The 20,472-nt window shown below is 42.3% G+C and overlaps 1 protein-coding gene across 2 annotated transcripts in view; it reads left to right on the forward strand.

The window, feature by feature from the left end:
• Nucleotides 1-20,472, forward strand: part of LOC129820718 (beta-galactoside alpha-2,6-sialyltransferase 2-like) — an 81,877-nt gene that overhangs the window by 33,125 nt on the left and 28,280 nt on the right. The window contains exons 1-2 of one of the 2 annotated variants that reach the window (XM_055877623.1): nucleotides 5,462-15,829; nucleotides 16,917-18,040. In XM_055877623.1, the coding sequence (XP_055733598.1) occupies nucleotides 17,011-18,040 (1,030 nt within the window). In that variant the 5' untranslated portion in view covers nucleotides 5,462-15,829; nucleotides 16,917-17,010. Of the gene's footprint in view, nucleotides 1-5,461; nucleotides 15,830-16,916; nucleotides 18,041-20,472 lie in introns of those variants that run through there. The other variant, XM_055877622.1, reaches the window with a different exon arrangement.

A 20,472-nucleotide genomic window follows, 5' to 3' on the forward strand; every position in this document is an offset into this window, starting at 1 on the left:
CTCCACACATGGAATTTCTGTGCGTCCCTGACAATAACTAAATCAATATCCAAAAACAGCACACATTTTTTCCCGCGAACCTCCAAATCATCGTCCTTCTTTTGTGGCACCAATGTGAGGGTGCATGGCAGAGGAAACGGTGTTGCAGTAGTCAGTGGTGGAAAAAGTATTCAATAGTCATACTTGACTAAAAGTAAAGATACCTTAATAGAAAAGTGAAAGTCACCATGTAAAATACTACTTGAGTAAAAGTCTACAGGTATTTGGTTTTAAATATACTTAAGTATCAGAAGTAAATGTAGTTGCTAAAATATACTTAAGTATCAAAAGTCTAAGTACAAATAAAATAAAAAATCCTTAAATTAAGCAAACCAGACGGCACAATTTAAAAAAACTTTTTTTACGGATAGCCAGGGTCACACTCCAACACTCAGACAAAGTTTAAAAACAAAGCATTTGTGTTTAGTCCGCCAGATCAGAGGCAGTAGGGATGACCAAAGTACAGAATTGTCTTTAGGAATGTAGTGAAGTAAAAGTCAAAAACATAAATAGTTAAGTACAGATTCCCCAAAAAACAACCTAAGTTCTTTACAACACTGCAATTAGATGACGTAGTACGAAAAAAACAGGGAACCGTTTTGGCTCGAGAGCACCACTTTCAAAACTACTGGCTGAAAATGATACAGGTTTTGGAGCGTGACTTTAATTGTAACTAATATGGTGACATTTAACAGGGCCTATCAGAAGACAAGGTGAAGAAATGACCTTTCTGTTTAAACAGATCAGATTTTCTCCAATCAATGAGACTGCGCTCACTGTATATAGACTTTTTCTCTTCTTTTGTTCTACTGTATTATTGACTGTATGTTTTGTCTATTCCATGTGTAACTCTGTGTTGTTGTATGTGCTATGCTATGCTGCTATGCTTTATCTTGGCCAGGTTCGCAGTTGTAAATGAGAACTTGTTCTCAACTAGCCTACCTGGTTAAATAAAGGTGAAATAAAAATAAACGATTAAATAAACTGGGCCAGCTGATAGGGGCTAGGAGTTGATTTGAAGTTGAGCATCCAACAGCATGCTTCCAGCATGGACTTTTGACAGATAAATATTAAAGGAGAAGGGCTTGATGTTTTGGACAGAACACAATGTACTGTACACCTTCACTTTAGAACACTCAAATAATGTACGAGGAACCAAATGCTTAGCATGTGCTTTACCTGTGTGTAGTACCATTGATGTATATATACAGTAGATGGAATTATAAACTGAGTGGTTCCAGCTCTGAATACTGATTGGCTGACAGCCGTGGTATATCAGATCGTATACCACAGGTATGACAAAACATGTATTTGTACTGCTCTAATTACATTAGTAACCAGTTTCTAATAGCAATAAGGCACCTCAGGGGTTTGTGATCCGCGTTGTGTTGTGCGTATGAACATCCCTTAGCCGTGGTATATTGGCCATATTGCTTAATTATACTCTACAGGAAAGTATGTTGGTGTGCCTTTAACACTCTACTACAGAACTCAATCATACATTATACTCTTCAACACTCTTCGTCTTTCTTCCTCTCTTTCCTTCCTGTCTGCTTGAAGTCAGTGTTTTTAATGAGAAACCCAAATCTCCTGAGACATAATTATTCTCTTTTCACTCATTTACAAACCAGCACACATCTCTCTTCCACTTCCCACTTAGCGTGGGATACACAGACTCACGGCTGAGGGAGGGTTGGTACTCATAGAGAAGATGCCGTAATCCATGTTCGACTTTTTGAAATGTTTTCCTCATACAGTATTTGGGACCAAGTTCAAACAAACGACAACCCTTTATAAGCCTGTATTGATGCTTATATACAGAAAATATGCTTCAGAAATCATTCATACGCATAATATATAGCATACATCATACTATATAAAGGCTGGCAAAATTATTATTTGATGATTATACAATATTTGGTAAAGACCACATTTATGGACCTTTTATATCGCCCTTGATGACTTTGCTCATAAATTAATTGTGAAACATCTATGTAGGGCACATGAATGCCCTATTAAGCATTTGTACCTTGGTTTATTTGAAGTGTGACCCAATTTGGTCAACTATTTCCCCTCTTTCTCATTCTCCACATACGGTAAAAAAACAGCAGTTATTTGTGTTAGACAACGGGGATTGAAGTGTGTGCTTTGCATGTCGGTGGAAGTTCCAACGGAATAATTTACAGCGATGCAATTCACACAGTTTCCCTTCATTGTGTGTGCCTGCTAGAGCAGTAGCAGCATGATCATCCACACAACACGGCTGCCGATAGTAACAGATTCTGGCTAATCATTGAGCCTTTCAAACATAATGTTATTTCTAGAGCAGAGACAGAGTTCTACTCTGTAGGTTCTACTCCTTAGGTTCTACTCCGTATGTGTGAAGTTGACCTGACTACTAGGGTCAGTCAATCAGTCCACTGCAGTGATGTGCTGCAGCAGTATTGGCAGGCCAGACAGTGACGTGTGGTGTTGTAGCGGTTAGGTTGGTGGAACACCATGCTGGCTTCATAACACCCAGCAGGAGACAGCCCTAGGGCTCTGGCCCACTCTGGGGTGAGGATGGGGCAATGAGGCAGGGTGGTACAGCAGAAGTGGAAATGTGTGACCATGCTTGAGTGGGTTTAGCAGGAGAATGTGTCCTTGTAAATACACTAAATGGCCAAAATTATGTGGACACCCCTTTAACTTAGTTAATTCGGTTATTTCAGCCACACCCGTTGCTGACAGGTGTATAAAATCGAGCATACAGCCATGCAATCTCCATAGACAACAATTGACAGTAGAATGGCCCGTACTGGAAACCTCAGTGACTTTCAACGTGGTACCGTCATAGGATCCATCTTTCCAACAAGTCAGTTCGTCAAATTTCTGCCCAGCTAGAGCTGTCCCAGTCAACTGTAAGTGCTGTTATTGTGAAGTGGAAACATCTAGGAGCAACAACGGCTCCTGGTAGGCCACACAAGCTCACAGAACGGGGTACTGAAGCGTGTAGCGTGTAAAAATCTGAATGCCAAGCGTCGGCTGGAGTGGTGTAAAACTCGCCGCCATTGAAATCTGGAGCAGTGGAAACGTGTTCTCTGGAGTGATGAATCACCCTTCACCATATTGCAGTCTGACAGACAAATCTGGGATTTGCAGATGCAAGGAAACCGCTACCTGCCCGAATGCATAAAGTTTGGTGGAGGAGGAAAAACTTGACTGGCTTGCACAGAGCCCTGACCTCAACTCCATCGAACACCTTTGGGATGACTTGGAACGCCGACTGCGAGCCAGGCCTAATCGCCCAACATCAGCGCCCAATCTCACGAATGCTCTGGTGACTGAATGGAAGAAAGTCCCCGCAGCAATGTTCCAACATCTAGTGGAAAGCCGTCCCAGAAGAGTGGAAGCTGTTATAGGAGCAAAAAGGGGACCAACTCCATATTAATGCCTATGATTTTGGAATGAGACATTTGACGAGCAGGTGTCCACATACTTTTAGTAATGTAGTGTGTATATATACGTTTTTTTCTTTCCTTGTATTTTGTGAATGAGTGTTCTCTCTCTCAAATATACAGTACCAGACAAAAGTTTGGACACACCTACTCATTCCAGGGTTGTATTGGCTTGTACTGCATTGTAAATTAATAGTGAAGTTATCAAAACTATGAAATAACACATATGGAATCATATAGTAACCAAAAAAGTGTTAAACAAATCAAAATATATTTTAGATTTGAGATTCTTCAAATAGCCACCCTTTGCCTTGATGACAGCTTTGCACAATCTTGGCATTCTCTCAACCAGCTTCATTAGCTAGTCACCTGGAATGCATTTCAATTGACAGGTGTGCCTTGTTAAAAGTGAAATTTCTTTCAAGAATTTAGACAAAAAACAGAACTTGAGTGTGCATAACTATTCACCCCCCCAAAGTCAATACTATGTAGAGACACCTTTTGCAGCAATTACAGCTGCAAGTCTCTTGGGGTATGTCTCTATAAGCGTGGCAAGCTTGGCCATTCGAAGACATTTACATTTTTCCCCTTAAACCACTCAAGTGTTGCTTTAGCAGTATGCTTAGGGTCATTGTGAACCTCCGTCCTAGTCTCAAATCTCTGGAAGACTGAAACAGGTTTCGCTCAAGAATTTCCCTGTATTCTGACCAGTTTCCCAGTCCCTGCCGATGAAAAAAAACAAACTAAAAAACATGGAGTTCTCGGGGTGATGAGAGGTGTTGGGTTTGCGCCATACATAGCGTTTTCCTTGATGGCCAAAATGCTAATTTTTGTCTCATCTGACCAGAGTACCTTCTTCCATATGTTTGGGGAGTCTCCCACATGCCTTTTGGCAAACACCAAGCATGTTTTCTTATTTTTTTCTGGCCACTCTTCCGTAAAGCCCAGCTCTGTGGAGTGTACGGCTTAAAGTGGTCCTATGGACAGATACTCCAATCTCCGCTGTGGAGCTTTGCAGCTCCTTCAGGGTTATCTTTGGTCTCTGTTGCCTCTCTGATTAATGCCCTCCTTGCCTGGTTCGTGAGTTTTGGTGGGCGGCCCTCTCTTGGCAGGTTTGTTGTGGTGCCATTTTTTAATATAGGATTTAATGGTGCTCTGTGGGATGTTAAAAGTTTCAGATATTTTTTCTTAACCCAACCCTGATCTGTACGTCTCCACAACTTTGTCCCTAACCTGTTTGGAGAGCTCCTTGGTCTTGCTTGGTGGTGCCCCTTGCTTAGTGGTGTTGCAGACTCTGGGGCCTTTCAGAACAGGTATTTTTTTTACTAAGATCATGTGACACTTAGATTGCACATAGGTGGACTTTATTTAACTAATTATGTTACTTCTGAAGGTAATTGGTTGCACTAGATCTTATTTAGGGGCTTCAAAGCAAAGGGGGTGAATATATATGCACGCTCCACTTTTCCGCTGAATTTTTTTTGAATTATTTTGAATTCATTTTTCATTTCACTTCACCAATTTGGACAATTTGTGTATGTCCATTACATGAACTCCAAATAAAAATATATATTTTTTGTTCCTTGTATTTCATATTCCACGGTGTGTGTACCTTTTCCTCTATCTGTCCTCCCTTGGGCCCCACCCTACCTCTGACTCAGTGTAGCCCAGGGTCAGCGTTTTCTCCTTGGCTTTCTCTGTGTGGCCTGGTGTGGGAGGTCTGGACAACCACAGGGGCTCCCCAGAGATCGCTACTTCCCAGTTTGGAGCTCCTTCCCTGGGCTTGGCCACTACAGGGTCAGCCCTCAGGGCCAGATGAACCATAATTAGGGGAGATGCCTCTCAGGAGTTGTTCTTTCCTGCCCTCTCATAGTCTCCAGAGATGTGTTCCAACAATACAGGCCCAAAACATATAATTAGAATGGGTTGTAGAACCGTGGAGATGAAGTGTCAAACAATTGAATGGTTTATTTATTATTACTCTGTGTGTGTGTGTGTGTGTGTGTGTGTGTGTGTGTGTGTGTGTGTGTGTGTGTGTGTGTGTGTGTGTGTGTGTGTGTGTGTGTGTGTGTGTGTGTGTGTGTGTGTGTGTGTGTGTATTGTACCAGAATTTCACATCATAGTCAGATCATCCACAGTATACTGTACCCACTCACCATGTGGTGTTAACATCTACCGATAAGGTGAAAGGGTTAGCCGCCCATTAGAGTTAGCAGAAGTTAAAGAGAAACCTTTAGTACAAAACATACACTGTAGTTGTTTTGGGGAAGTGATGTGTTGAGATATTGATAGAGCTCTGAGGCCTCATTTATAAACATTGCATACGCACAAAATATGCCCCAAAACATGCCTGAGACAGTTTTCACGCAAAAATTGCCATTTATAAAAACTGAACTTGACATGAGCAGGTGCTTATTCTCCTGCAAATGTTAAGTCATGCGGGCGCACAGTTTCTAGTGGTTGAAGTCTTGCATTGCAAGAAAGTAACAGTAGACTAGTATCAGCCTTATGCAGGAATATATGATGTCACTCTTATTCATAACAAAAGAACAGGTAGCTAACTATAATATTTTGCCATTAGTGAGAAGAGCAAAAATCTATTTATTTTATCTTTGCATTGTAAAATAGTTTTAGTATTAGGCATCTATTTCCTATTTATTTATTTTCAATGATCATTGGAGAATAAATTCCTCACCTTTTATGACTGTGTTGGTTTCATACTTGTAAAATAGTCTAATAGGCCTACAACAAGTTAGGATAGGCTACCATTCGTCCCATCTCTCATTTAACTGGACCCACTTCACAGTAGCACAGTAAATAGATAAGCTATTTCAAGTATTTTGCTCTATGCGATCCAATCCGAAACGCAGTTTATGCATCACCTGTCAGGTGGATGGATTATCTTGGCAAAGGAGAAATGCTCACTAACATGGATGCAAAACAATTTGTGCACAATATTTGAGAGAAATAAGCTTTTTGTGTGAATGGAACATTTCTGTGATCTTTTATTTCAGGTCCTGAAACATGGGACCAACTCTTCAGATGTTGTGTTTATCTTTCTGTTTAGTGTATTTCCTTTAGATACTATTGGCCTAATTCCAATACTTCCAAAGTATACAGCATAAAAGGGCATTATTGTCACCATCAAAGGTGAATGATGGGCGTTTTTCAGGCAGTTAAAATGCTCGTTCACAGGTCTGATTTATAACGGTTGCCATGCGTATGTATGGAGTGTTCCAAGTTGAAAAAAGAATGTATATTAATATTTAGTTAAAATTTAAGCAACGGTTATGAATGAAAGTCCCTAGTTGTCACGGCTGTTGAAAGGAGAGGACCAAGGTGCAGCGTGGTGAGCATACATTTTCTTTATTTATAAAAATGACGCCAAACAAAACAATAAAAACTACAAAAACAAACCGTGAAGCTCAAAGACAAAGTGCCCTAAACAAAGTCAACTTCCCACAAAGACAGGTGGAGAAAAGGGCTACCTATGTATGGTTCTCAATCAGAGACAGCGATAGACAGCTGCCTCTGTTTGAGAACAACACCCGGCCAAACGCAAAGAAATACACAACATAGAACATAGAATACCCACCCCAACTCACGCCCTGACCAAAGCAGAATAGAGACATTAAAAGGATCTCTAAGGTCAGGGCGTGACACTAGTGACTAACCTTTATAGATGGTTGATCTACTATGACTGTCACTGGCTACTAAGTTTTGTACATTTCCTAAAGCAAAGATTCCCCTTTCTAACTTCTGCTAACCCTAACAGCTTAAACTTTTCACCAAACTGTAATGTTTTTCACTGCAAATAGTAATTGGTAACAAACTAACACAAACTCTCATGTGTGATGTCTCCTCGCTAATTAGTACCTTTTATTTCCCAGTGCCCCGTTTTATTCTGGAAGATACATGGACTGTAATACATGTATTTACATTTTTATGAAATGTTTTATTTATACAGGGTGGGTCACCATTGAGACCAGGGTTTCATTGGTTAGGGAGCCCTGTGAACATACCATAAATACAACAAGATTAATCAAAACAAACAACTCTCACATATCACCTCCTTCAAACTCAATCTAAACTGTCCTGTCCAATGGAGAGAAGCGAGTCTAATTTCAAGGCAGCCTGAAGGCTATTCCATGAGCTGGGGCATAAAAACTAAAAACATTTTCGCCGACTTCGGTGGAGACATATGGACCTCTAGAAGCAGCCAGTCCAGAGAGCGGGTGTGAAAATGGCTGGATCTCCACTTAGTACGTGAGCTGAGGTAGTGGGGGAGTCTCTGAAGAACCACTTTATATACAAAAAGTAACCAATGATGGACCCTTTTGGTAGTCAGACTCCCAGCCAACAGAACCATCTCAAAATGAAGTGAAAATGTTCCCCAGTGATAAAATGCTGTGCTGAATGATAGACTGAATCTAAGGTTTTAAAATAGAGGCTGCTGAATTTTTGTAGATTATATCCCCATTAGGGTTGCACATTTTGGGGAATATTCAGAGGTGGAAACTGTCTGTGGGAATTAATGGGAATATATGGGAATTAACAGGAATATCAGAGAATTAATATTAATACCATTTAAATGTAGATGTTTTTTGCATTGGATATATTTACCATATCATATGGAGACAGAAACATAAACCTTTTACCTTATAGGTAGACATAATTGCAAATGATTAAATCCTTCCAATAGAAATTTTAAAAAACTATTTAGTTACGAACTTTAATTAAATGAGTTGACTCTTCACATGGGATGATTTCACTGAACAACAAAAGAAAGGGAGTATTGAATGATCCCCAATGATCCATCGCATCTCCCAAAAACATTTTCAACATGCATCTGTAAAATGATAGTCTAGAAACTAAAGCTTTGGTTGTCTTCCTCTCAGGCTTTCATGTCTTCTCCCTGGACCTCCTCAATGTCCACCTCTTGAACATCAGTCTCTGAGGCCTCATCTTTACTGTCACTTTCCAACCTTGATGAGGATGGCTCATTGTCATGCTCAAAAAGCCTCAAATTTGCCCAGATGGCCACCAATTTTTCAACCCTTGTATTGGTCAGCCTGTTGCGTGCTTTGGAGTGTGTGTTCCCAAACAAGGACCAGTTGTGCTCTGAGGCGGCTGATGTTGGTGGGATTTGGAGGATGATGCGGGCAACAGGGGAAAGAGCCTCAGATCCACAAAGTCCCTTCCACCAGGTGGCTGATGAGATATGTTGGCACGACTGCCATATTGCATCTCCATCCCAAAGTCCTTGCTTGGAAGTGTACTTCACCAGACTGCCAAGAACCTTGCCCTCATCCAGGCCAAGGTGGTGAGACACGGTAGTGATGACACCATAGGCCTTGTTGATCTCTGCACCAGACAGGAATGCTCTTGCCAGCATACTTAGGGTCCAACATGTACGCTGCGGCATGTGTGGGCATCAGGCAGAAGTCTTCACACTTTTTGATTTATTTCAGAACTGCAGTTTCCTCTGCTTGGAGCAACAGTGAAGTGGGCAGGGCAGTATGGATTTCTTCTCTTACATCTGCAAGCAGAGTCTGAATATCAGACATACCTAATCATTTCCTTGGCTCTCTTGTAGAGTGTATCCAATGTTTTCAGTGCCATGATGTCCTTGAGGAGCAGATTCAATGCATGAGCAGCACAGCCAATGGGTGTGATGTGAGGGTAGTACTTCTCCACTTTAGACCAAGCAGCCTTCATGTTCGCAGCATTGTCTGTCACCAGTGCAAATACCTTCTGTGGTCCAAGGTCGTTGGTAACTGCCTTCAGCTCATCTGCAATGTAGAGACCGGTGTGACTGTTGTCCCTTGTGTCTGTGCTCTTGTAGAATACTGGCTGAGGGGTGGAGATGATGTAGTTAATTATTCCTTGCCCATGAACATTCAACCACCCATCAGAGATGATTGCAATACAGTCTGCTTTCTCTATGATTTGCTTGACCTTCACTTGAACTCTGTTGAACTCTGCATCAAGCAAATGAGTAGATAAAGCATGTCTGGTTGGATGGGTGTATGCTGTGTGAAGAACATTGAGAAATCTCTTCCAATACACATTGCCTGTGAGCATCAGAGGTGAACCAGTTGCATACACAGCTCGGGCAAGACATTCATCAGCATTTGTCTGACTACGTTCCTCCATTGAGTCAAAAAAGACTTCTGATTCCAGGAGGACCATGAGCGGTTGCTATCGATAAGGTGTCTGATTCATCATTCTCACCTCGAATAGAAGTAGAGGGACTTTTGTCAGAGGTTGCTTGTTGTGAGCGAATGCTGAGGGAACTTTATGCTCTTGGCCAGATGATTCTGCATCTTTGTGGCATTCTTCACATATGATTTGGCACAGTATTTGCAAATGTACACAACTTTTCCTTCTACATTAGTTGCAGTAAAATGTCTCCACAAATTTTTTTTTGTAAAAAAATAACAAATACAATTCCATGTACAGATAAATAGTTAAGTAGTTAGATTAAACAACTCCGTTGTAAGATAGATGTTTTAAAATGAAATATGTATGGAAACAGGTGAATTAACACTCCTCAGTTAGCAGACAAGCTAAAACCCACATGGTAGCAAAAACTAACTAGCAGAAAGTGTTAACAAGTTAGAAATGATTTAAACACACTTTGCTGTAGGCTGCTATTTACTAGTTAACAAAAATCATGTATTTCATATAAAATGTATTCACCCCACCCAGTATTGTAATCAAAACTTACCAGAAAGCATGTAGTCCTTGGCTCAGTGTAGTAGTGTGGGGTCAATAGCATCTCATTAGTGTGCAAGATCTTGAGAATCAGCTGTGATGGAAGAATGCACTGTGCATGCAGAGGGTTTCAATTCCATTGAATTGGGGATAGTGTAACCAAAATATGCCACAAGACCTAGAATTGCCTTATGTGTGTCCCACAAAAAAGGTTCACTGTTATAAGCTAACTTTTTTGGTTAATTTAAGCAACATTCCCCAAATTCCAGGGCTTAACTTTCCAGAAATGTACCCGGAAAGTTTCCGACCCTTTGCAACCCTAATCACCATAAGTCCTGGGAGAAGCGTTGCTTGAACAATCTTCCTTCTACTTTCCGAAGTGAAGCAGTATTTATTTCTATAAAAGAAACCAATCTTAATTGTCAACTTTTTTGTCCGTTTTTCAAAGACATTTTATCCTCAGTCCACATACGCAATTACTTAAAATGGGGAACTTGCTCAATTTGGGCTTCCTTCAATGTGCCAATATGCATGTCCTCAGGGTCAATATTATGAGACCTAGTGAACAACATACACTTGTTTTATTAGCATTCAGCACTAGTTTAAATTCAGTAAGCAATTTTTTTATTCATTCAAAACCATGCTGAAGGTCATGAATGGCCTGCTGTACTGAGGGGTCACATGATTATTCAGTATACATAGTGAAAAGGACGGGGCCCTTACGTAATATTGAGGGAAAGAAATGTTATACCGTCAGTAAGCACACATTGTGTACTGTCCGTTAGATCGTTATTGAACCAATTGCAAGATGCCTGATCTAGGCCTATTTCAGACATTTGAACAAGTAAGAAATGGTCAACCGTATCAAATGCCTTCGACAGGTCAGTAAATAAGGCAGCACAAGGATTTGTATGGTCTAAACAATATAACACATAATCTAAGACAAGTGTAGCTGCTGAAACAGTGCTGTGTCCAGGTCTAACACCAGACTGGTGGTCATTAAGAATTGAGTGAGAAATTAAAGTTCTAAGTTGAGATTTGCCCAGGAACTTTGGCAAGGCAAGATACAGTAGCTAGCTTGGAAATTGGACGATAGTTATCTAAGTCAGAAGGATCTCTTCCTTTGTGTAAGACTTGTGCCATTTTCCAGATTTTAGAGAGAACCCCAATAACAATTGCAAGTTAATGATTCTGCAATAAGTGGGGCAGAAAGGTGTAGGAAAAAGGGATCAAGTGAGTCAGCTCCAGGTGGATATTTTTGTTACATCGATCTTCAGGAAGGCACTTTGTATCAAAGGGTTGAAATGAAAATGAGTCATGTGCATCAGGGAATGTATTGTTCTCTGCAACCTGGCTTGAGGTGAGTAAAGGACTCCCTCTGCTGGAATCAGTTTTCGGAAGCTATTTTATCAAATAGGTAGCCCGTTGAGGCACAGTGCTTGTTAAAAGCACCACAAATGTTTGTCTTATCTGTTATGGGACCAGAGGCTGTCATAACCTGCTCGGGTAATGAGGGGGTGGGGTTTTGTTTCAGAGATTTGACTACCTTCCAGAAGGCAGCTGGATTCCCACAATTCTCAGATACACAGTTCAAGAAGAATATTGATTTAGATTTTCAAATCAAATGTTATTTGTCACATGCGCTGACTACAACAGGTGTAGCGCTTACCGTTAAATGCTTACTTAAAAGCCCTTAATCAACTATGCAGTTTTAAGAAAAATAAGAGTTAAGAAAATATTTACTAAATAAACTAAAGTGACTTTGCATAGATAATAAACAGCGAGTAGCAGCAGCAGTGTAACAAAAAGGGGGTCAATGCAAATAGTACTGTTCAGTAGTCTTATGGCTTGGGGGTAGAAGCTGTTCCGAAGCATTTTGGACCTAGACTTGGCACTCCGGTACCGCGTGCCGTGCAGTAGCAGAGAGAACAGTCTTTGACTAGGGTGGCTGGAGTCTTTGGCAATTTCTAGGGCCTTCTTCTGACATCGCCTGGTATAGAGGTTCTGGATGGTAGGAAGTTGGGCCCCAGTGATGTACTGGGCCGCATGCACTACCCTCTGTAACGCCTTGCGTGCGGATGCCGAGCATTGGCCATAACAGGCAGTGATGCAACCAGTCAGGATGCTCTAGATGGTGCAGCTGTAGAACTTTTTGAAGATATAAGGACTAGAGGTCGACCGATTAATCGGAATGGCCGATTAATTAGAGCTGGTTTCAAGTTTTCATAACAATCGGAAATCTGTATTTTTGGACACCGATTTGGCCGATTTATATACACTGATCAAAAAAATAAAGGGTACACTTAAACAACACAATGTAACTCCAAGTCAATCACACTTCTGTGAAATCAAACTGTCCACTTAGGAAGCAACACTGATTGACAATACATTTCACATGCCGTTGTGCAAATGGAATAGACAAAAGGTGGAAATTATAGGCAATTAGCAAGACACCCCCAATAAAGGAGTGGTTCTGAAGGTGGTGACCACAGACCACTTCTCAGATCCTATGCTTCCTGGCTGATGTTTTGGTCACTTTTGAATGCTGGCGGTGCTCTCACTCTAGTGGTAGCATGAGACGGAGTCTACAACCCACACAAGTGGCTCAGGTAGTGCAGCTCATCCAGGATGGCACATCAATGCGAGCTGTGGCAAGAAGGTTTGCTGTGTCTGTCAGCGTAGTGTTCAGAGCATGGAGGCGCTACCAGGAGACAGGCCAGTACATCAGGAGACGCGGAGGAGGCCGTAGGAGGGCAACAACCCAGCAGCAGGACCGCTACCTCCGCCTTTGTGCAAGGAGGAGCACTGCCAGAGCCCTGCAAAATGACCTCCAGCAGGCCTGTGTTGTTTAAGTGTTCCCTTTATTTTTTTGAGCAGTGTATATATATATTTTTACACCTTATTTAATCTTTATTTAACTAGGCAAGTCAGTTAAGAATACATTCTTATTTTCAATGACAACCTAGGAACGGTGGGTTAACTGCCTTGTGAACAGGGAGTACAGGAGGGGACTAAGCACGCACCCCCGAGGGGCCCCTGTGTTGAGGATCAGCGTGGCAGATGTTGCTGCCTACCCTTATCACCTGGGGCTGGCCGTCAGGAAATCCAGGATCCAGTTGCAGAGGGAGGTGTTTAGTGATGAGATTTGAGCGCACTATGGTGCTGAAAGCTGAGCTGTAGTCAATGAACAGGATTCTCACATAGGTGTTCCTTTTGTCCAGGTGGGAAAAGGCAGTGTGGAGTGCAATAGAGTGCAATAATTTCACTTTGTAATAATGTGAGGCCGAGATTTAGGTAGCTTTCCATCTCTTATGCAGGCAACGGACAATGGTGACTAAACTCATTAACAAAAATTCCATTGGCTGTATACTTATAAAGGAAATTTGTCAAAATAATATGTACAGTGGCATGTGAAGGTATTCACCCCCTTGGCATTTTTCTTATTTTGTTGCCTTACAACATGGAACTAAAATAGATTTTTGGGGGGTTTGTAACATTTGATTTACAGTCGTGGCCAAACGTTTTGAGAATGACACAAATATTAATTTCCACAAAGTTTGCTGCTTCAGTGTCTTTAGATATTTTTGTCAGATGTTACTATGGAATACTGAAGTATAATTACAAGCATTTCATAAGTGTCAAAGGCTTTTATTGACAATGACATGAAGTTGATGCAGTGTTAAACATGTAAATGTTAATCAGCACAGCATTATGACAGCATTTTCTAAACTGCAGAGGGGGTTCTTGCTATTATTTTGTAGGTTTCCTATACCATTATCTTCTGTAGAATGCATTTATTAGAATGCATTTATTTAAAAAACTCAACAATAAGATGTACAGCTGTAGTCCTAACAATAGTATAATAAACAATAATAATAACAACATGTATGTATAGATATGTAAAAGTTATATTTTTGCGCTCATATTCCAATGCGGTTCGAATGAATTTTTCACATCATGAATTGGATCCTAGAAAGTTTGACTCATTCCCCAAACACTTGTCAAACCTGGTCTTTGGACTGGAATACAATTTAGTGCACATTTATTGTTCTGTGTAATTTTACCCACAAATGTTATATTTTTATTATGTATTTTTTTTTATAAAAATGCATTTCGTGTGTGTGTGTATGTGTGTCTGCCTTTTTTAGTAGTTACTTAGCTTTAGATTTAACCCACATGTTTGCCTATTTTTTTTTTTGCCAAACTAACAATGTCTTACTGTATTTAAATTATTTTATTTGATTTCAACTAACTTATGTTTTAATTCAATTATTATGCTTATTATGAAGAAAAAATACATCTGTTTAACTTTGTAAAGTAAAGGTGTGTTTAGAATTATTTTTGTTGTATTAATGCTATTTAATCTCTCCTCAGACTAATATTATTCTGTTTGTCCTGTGGGTACCTTTGCCACTGTTCCACCCCTTGTGTATTGCGCTGTCATGGTGTATTTTCAAGACCTCTGCAATCCTCCCTGGCATACTGTCAATTAACTTCTGGGCCACATCCTGACTGATGGCAGCCCATTCTTGCATAATCAATGCTTGGAGTTTGTCAGAATTTGTGGGGTTTTGTTTGTCCACCCGCCTCTTGAGGATTGACCACACGTTCTCAATGGGATTAAGGTCTGGGGAGTTTCCTGGACATGGACCCAAAATATTGATGTTTTGTTCCCCGAACCACTTAGTTATCACTTTTGTCTCATGGCAAGGTGCTCCATCATGCTGGAAAAGGCATTGTCATCACCAAACTGTTCCTGGATGGTTGGGAGAAGTTGCTCTCCGAGGATGTGTTGGTACCATTCTTTATACATGGCTGTGTTCTTAGGCAAAATTGTGAGTGAGTCCACTCCCTTGGCTGAGAAGCAACCCCACACATGAATGGTCTCAGGATGCTTTACTGTTGGCATGATGGTAGCGCTCACCTTGTCTTCTCCGGACAAGCTTTTTTCCGGATGCCCCAAACAATCGGAAAGGGGATTCATCAGAGAAAATGACTTTACCCCAGTCCTCAGCAGTCCAATCCCTGTACCTTTTGCAGAATATCAGTCTTTCCCTGATGTTTTTCCTGGAGAGAAGTGGCTTCTTTGCTGCCATGACACCAGGCCATCCTCCAAAAGTCTTCGCCTAACTGTGCGTGCAGATGCACTCACACCTGCCTGCTGCCATTCCTGAGCAAGCTCTGTACTGGTGGTGCCTCAATCCCGCAGCTGAATCAACTTTAGGAGACGGTCCCAAAGCCGAGCTCTGTGGAGTGTATGGCTTAAAGTGTCCTATGGACAGATACTCCATTCTCCGCTGTTGAACTTTGCAGCTTCTTCAGGGTTATCTTTGGTCTCTTTGTTGCCTCTCTGATTAATGCCCTCCTTGCCTGGTCCGTGAGTATTGGTGGGCGGCCCTCTCTTGGCAGGTTTGTTGTGGTACCATATTCTTTCTATTTTTTTTATAATGGATTTAATGGTGCTCCGTGGGATGTTCAAAGTTTCTAATAATTTTTTTTATAACCAACCCTGATCTGTACTTCTCCTCAACTTTGTCCCTGACCTGTTTGGAGAGCTCCTTGGTCTTCATGGTGCCGCTTGCTTGGTGGTGCCCCTTGCTTAGTGGTGTTGCAGACTCTGGGGCCTTTCAGAACAGGTGTGTAAATATACTGAGATCATGTGACAGGTCATGTGACACTTAGAATGCACACAATTATTTGACTTCTGAAGGTAATTGATTGCACCAGATCTTATTTAGGGGCTTCATAGCAAAGGGGGTGAATACGTGTGTCACGACCTCCGCCGAAGTTGGCTCCTCTCCTTGTTCGGGCGGCGTTCGGCGATCGACGTCACCGGCTTTCTAGCCATCGCCGCTCCATTTTTCATATATCCATTTGTCTTGTCTTGTTTCTATACACACCTGGTTTTCATTTCCCCAATCATCCTTCTCTGTTTCCCATCATGTTTTGTGTGTAATTGTTTTATCTTATTGTGGTGTTTTTTTACGCGCTTTATTTTTGTATGTTCCGTGTTTTGAGCTCATTTGAGTGTAGTGCTCTCGTTTTTGGAACTAAAATAAAACCAACCCGCCTCAACTTTAAACACCCTGAAAAACTCTATACACCCGTTGACAACGTGTGCACGTATTTTTTTAACAAAATAGGAAACACTCCAAGGGCGATGAATACTTTTGCAAGGCACTGTAAAATAGTAGATTTTTCACGTTGTTTAAATTTGTGGCGGGTTGGTTCAGTTATCAACTGAGGCTGAAAGATATCAGCATATCAGAAACTGACATTAACTAATCCAGATTAATATCACTCAAAATGAATCATTCAGATACACCAAGTTAGATACCAAGTCAGACAATTGGCGAAGAGCACATGTTGAAAATGTAAGTTGTCTTTTGTAAATCTGACGACACCTTCACCTCTGCCAGCTCTGTCAGATCTATAACCAGCCAGAGACACATCAGTGTACGGCAAAGTCTTCTTTAGCCAAGTTTCAGATATTACCAGATTGTCCACGTTAGTTTGAGAGGCCAGAATTATATATAGGGGCACCAGATGGTATAGGGGCACCAGGTGAGGTAAGTCTAGGAAAAGACAATAAGATACATACACACACACACACCAATACCAAAACATCTGAAAAGACTGGGGATTTATTTGAATCAAAGTCAAAACATTCAGGTCCACTTAAGGTGAAGACTAACTGTCACCTTTGACCTCTCACTTCTGCAGGCCCTCCGGCTGTCCTTTCTGCTGTGTCCCGGCTTCTGACTGCTGATTGGAGCTGGCCTGGTGTGCGTATAGGTGTGTGAGAGATTGTAAGGAGATGAAGTCCAGTATGCGTCAGTGGCGGAGGCTGCTGTTGGTGGGCATGTTGGCGTGGGCCCTCCTCTTCCTGGCTCTGCTCTCCTACTTCCTGGATACCCCCGTGTACAACGAGCCTCTGACCTCCGCCAGCTCCTCGCTCTCCCAGCACCCCGACACACGGCGCCTGGCCTCCATCCAAGGCGCCTCCCACCAGCAGCACCACTCCATCATGGGCTCCCAGCCCGAACCCACCTACATCCCCTTTACCACAGCCTATCCCGACCCAGACCCTAACCATTACCCAGACTCAGAGCCTAGCTCTTCCTCCACCACCCCTGAGCCTGGCCTGGAGCTGAGCTACGGGACCAGCCAAGAGATGGAGGGGGGGAGCCGCCAGCAGCAGGACTACCTGGACGCCCAGACCCTGGCTGCCTGGTCCTCCTCACGCACGGAGAACGTGGGTTCCCACTCCGACCAGACGGTGACTCGAAACAGTGAGAGGCCTGCATGGACCGCCTCCAACGTCGGCCGGGGGCCCAACCGAACCACACGCCGGTCCTCACGTGAGGATGAAGAGGATGAGGAGGGGGTAGAGACGAACAACAGCCACAAGAGGACCATGGTGGGGGATCATGGGGGGGAGAGGCGAGGAAAAGAAGAGGATGATTTAGAGGAGGACTACTACTCCAAGTCTGCCTCGCTGGTGCAGCGACTCTGGCGGGGAAAAGTGTCCTCTGGGATGCTGTCCCCGCGACTGCAGCACGCCAAGCGGGACTACCTGAGTGCCAACAAGCACCACGTAACCTATAAAGGAGGCCGGCGGGCTGCTCAAAGCTCCAGGGAACTACTGTGTGAGCTGAAGGACCAGGCCCGGCTGAGGACGCTGGATGGGTCCGAGCAGCCTTTCTCTTCACTGGGCTGGGCCCGGCTGGTACCGCGCCTGGCCCTGGAGAAGCTCTACAGACAAGGGGGCCAGAGAGGCTTTAGGAGCTGTGCTGTGGTGACCTCTGCTGGGGCTATTTTGCACTCAGGCCTGGGGAAAGAGATCGGTGAGTGGAGGGTAGAGGGTAGAGGGGTCAGGGAGGGGAGGGAAAAGAGGTAGAGGGGAGCAGAGGAGGGGGAGAGAGAAGGGAGGGAAAGAGATTGAATGCATGGTTATGGAGGGATGCAGATTAAATGGGATTAAGGGATTAAAGAGAACTGGGAAACATTTATCGGTACAGTAGATTAAAAAACAACACCTTTGTTTTCCCTTTACCCAATAGTTAAATAAAGGTTAAATAAAATGTTTTTAAATAATACCCTAATGAATAATACCCCATGTGTTGTGACTGTGTTGTGACTGTGTTGTAACTGTGTTGTGACTGTGTGTCTGAGTGTGAAATACATAATTGATCCTGATCAGCTTTCTCTGTGACAACCCTGTCTCTATGGCAGTCTGTCTGTGTGAGGGGAGAATGATGGCTCTTTACGCCGTGACATCCACAGCATTGATTGGAAAGTCAAATTGTCATGTAACTTTATCGACTTCCCCATTCGCCTCTAGCATAGTATTAGTTTATTGTAGCAGAGAGAGACGTTTTGGCTTGGGCTCTATACTGTCTCTCACACACTGAGTAGCAGACATCTGTCACCCTGTAGTAACAGTCTCTGTGATTGGTTGAAAGGACTTTGGCATAAGTAATTCAAAGCCAATCAGATCTCCAGAAGGGTCTTGATGAGTTAGTTTGGAGATCCTCTATAGACTTTTGGAATACTTTGGCCTACTGCATTGCGTTATCTGTGTGTGTTTGTGTGTTCTGTTCTCTGTGTTGGAGGCTCTATGGTGCATGGGGAGAGTGTGAACTCAGGGACAGATGGCTCACTTTGAGGAAAAAAAGCAACCCTTCTGGTAACAAATCAAGTTAGTTCACATCACCCATGTAGATTAGGGATGCACATTTCGGTAAATTTTGCTGCCAACTAACTGACCCTCATTAACCAGTCAACAAACTGTATTCTTTTTTTTCAAAAAGTAAAATGACATGACCAACAGAAAATACTATCAGAGATCTGTATATAATGACGAGATGCTTATGTTTCCGCAATTACAATGGGAGTCGTCCCAAGGCGGGAAGGCCCAAAATAAGCTTATAGAAACGCATTGGATTTATTTTGGACAGATTTTGGCGAGAGTGTAACCTCTCGCGTTGCCTTTTCCTCTCTGATACTACGCATGCATCCAAGGACAGGACATTCTTCATTAAGAGCTTAATGGAAACATTCAACAATGGCAAGCCTATCGTCTCACAGTCAAAAGGCTGTAACCTGTTATTGAACATGCAACTCCTGTAATGAAGCAGCTAATAAAACTTATTTTCTAACATTTGCCCAAATGCAATTCACTGAAAATTTCCAGTTATAAACTGCGGTCCTAACGCGAGCAGTTACATATGTGTTTGGGTAACACTAGGGTAAAATATCTGTTTGAAATTTAGAAAGATGGGGAATCTAATAGACCCCTTTCTATGTTTGCAAACATTGCCGCACGAGGACAATACACTCATGTTGGTGGCAGAACTCGGGGGAGTTCTTATACAGTGCATTCGGAAACTATTCAGACCCCTTTACTTTTCCCACATTTTGTTACACTACAGCCTTATTCTAAAATGGATTAAAGAAATATTTTTCCTCATCAATCTACACACAATACCCCATAATGACAAAGGGAAAACAGTTTTTTAGACATTTTTGTAAATGTATTAAAAATAAAAAACCTTATTTACATACGTATTAAGACCCTTTGCTATGAGACTCGAAATTGAGCTCAGGTGCATCCTGTTTCCATTGATCATTCTTGAGATGTTTCTGCAACTTGATTGGAGTCCACTTATGGTAAATTCAATTGATTGGACATGATTTGGAAAGGCACACACCTGTCTATATAAGGTCCCACAGTTGACAGTGCATGTCAGAGCAAAAACCAAGCCATGTGATCGAAGGAATTGTCCTTCAGGATTGTGTCAAGGCACAGATCTGGGAAAGGGTAAGGAACAATGTCTGCAGCATTGAAGGTCCCCAAGAACACAGTGGCCTCCCATCATTCTTCAATGTAAGAAGTTTTGAATCACCTAGACTCTTCTTAGAGCTGGCCGCCCGGCCAAACTGAGCAATCGGGGAGAAGGACTTTTGTCAGGGACGTGACCAAGAACTCGATGGTCAGTCTGACAGAGTCCAGAGTTCCTCTGTGGAGATGGGAGAACCTTCCAGAAGGACAACCATTTATGCAGCACTCCACCAATCAGGCCTTTGTGGTAGAGTGGCCAGACGGAAGCCACTCCTCAGTTAAAGGCACATGACAGCCCGTTTGGTGTTTGCCAAAAGGCACCTAAAGGACTCTGACCATGATAAACAAGATTCTCTGGTCTGATGAAACCAAGATTGAAATCTTTGGCCTGAATACCAAACGTCACATCTGGAGGAAACGTGGCACCATCTCTAA

This window comes from Salvelinus fontinalis, chromosome 23 (genome assembly GCF_029448725.1).
Source record: "Salvelinus fontinalis isolate EN_2023a chromosome 23, ASM2944872v1, whole genome shotgun sequence".
NCBI lineage: Eukaryota > Metazoa > Chordata > Actinopteri > Salmoniformes > Salmonidae > Salvelinus > Salvelinus fontinalis.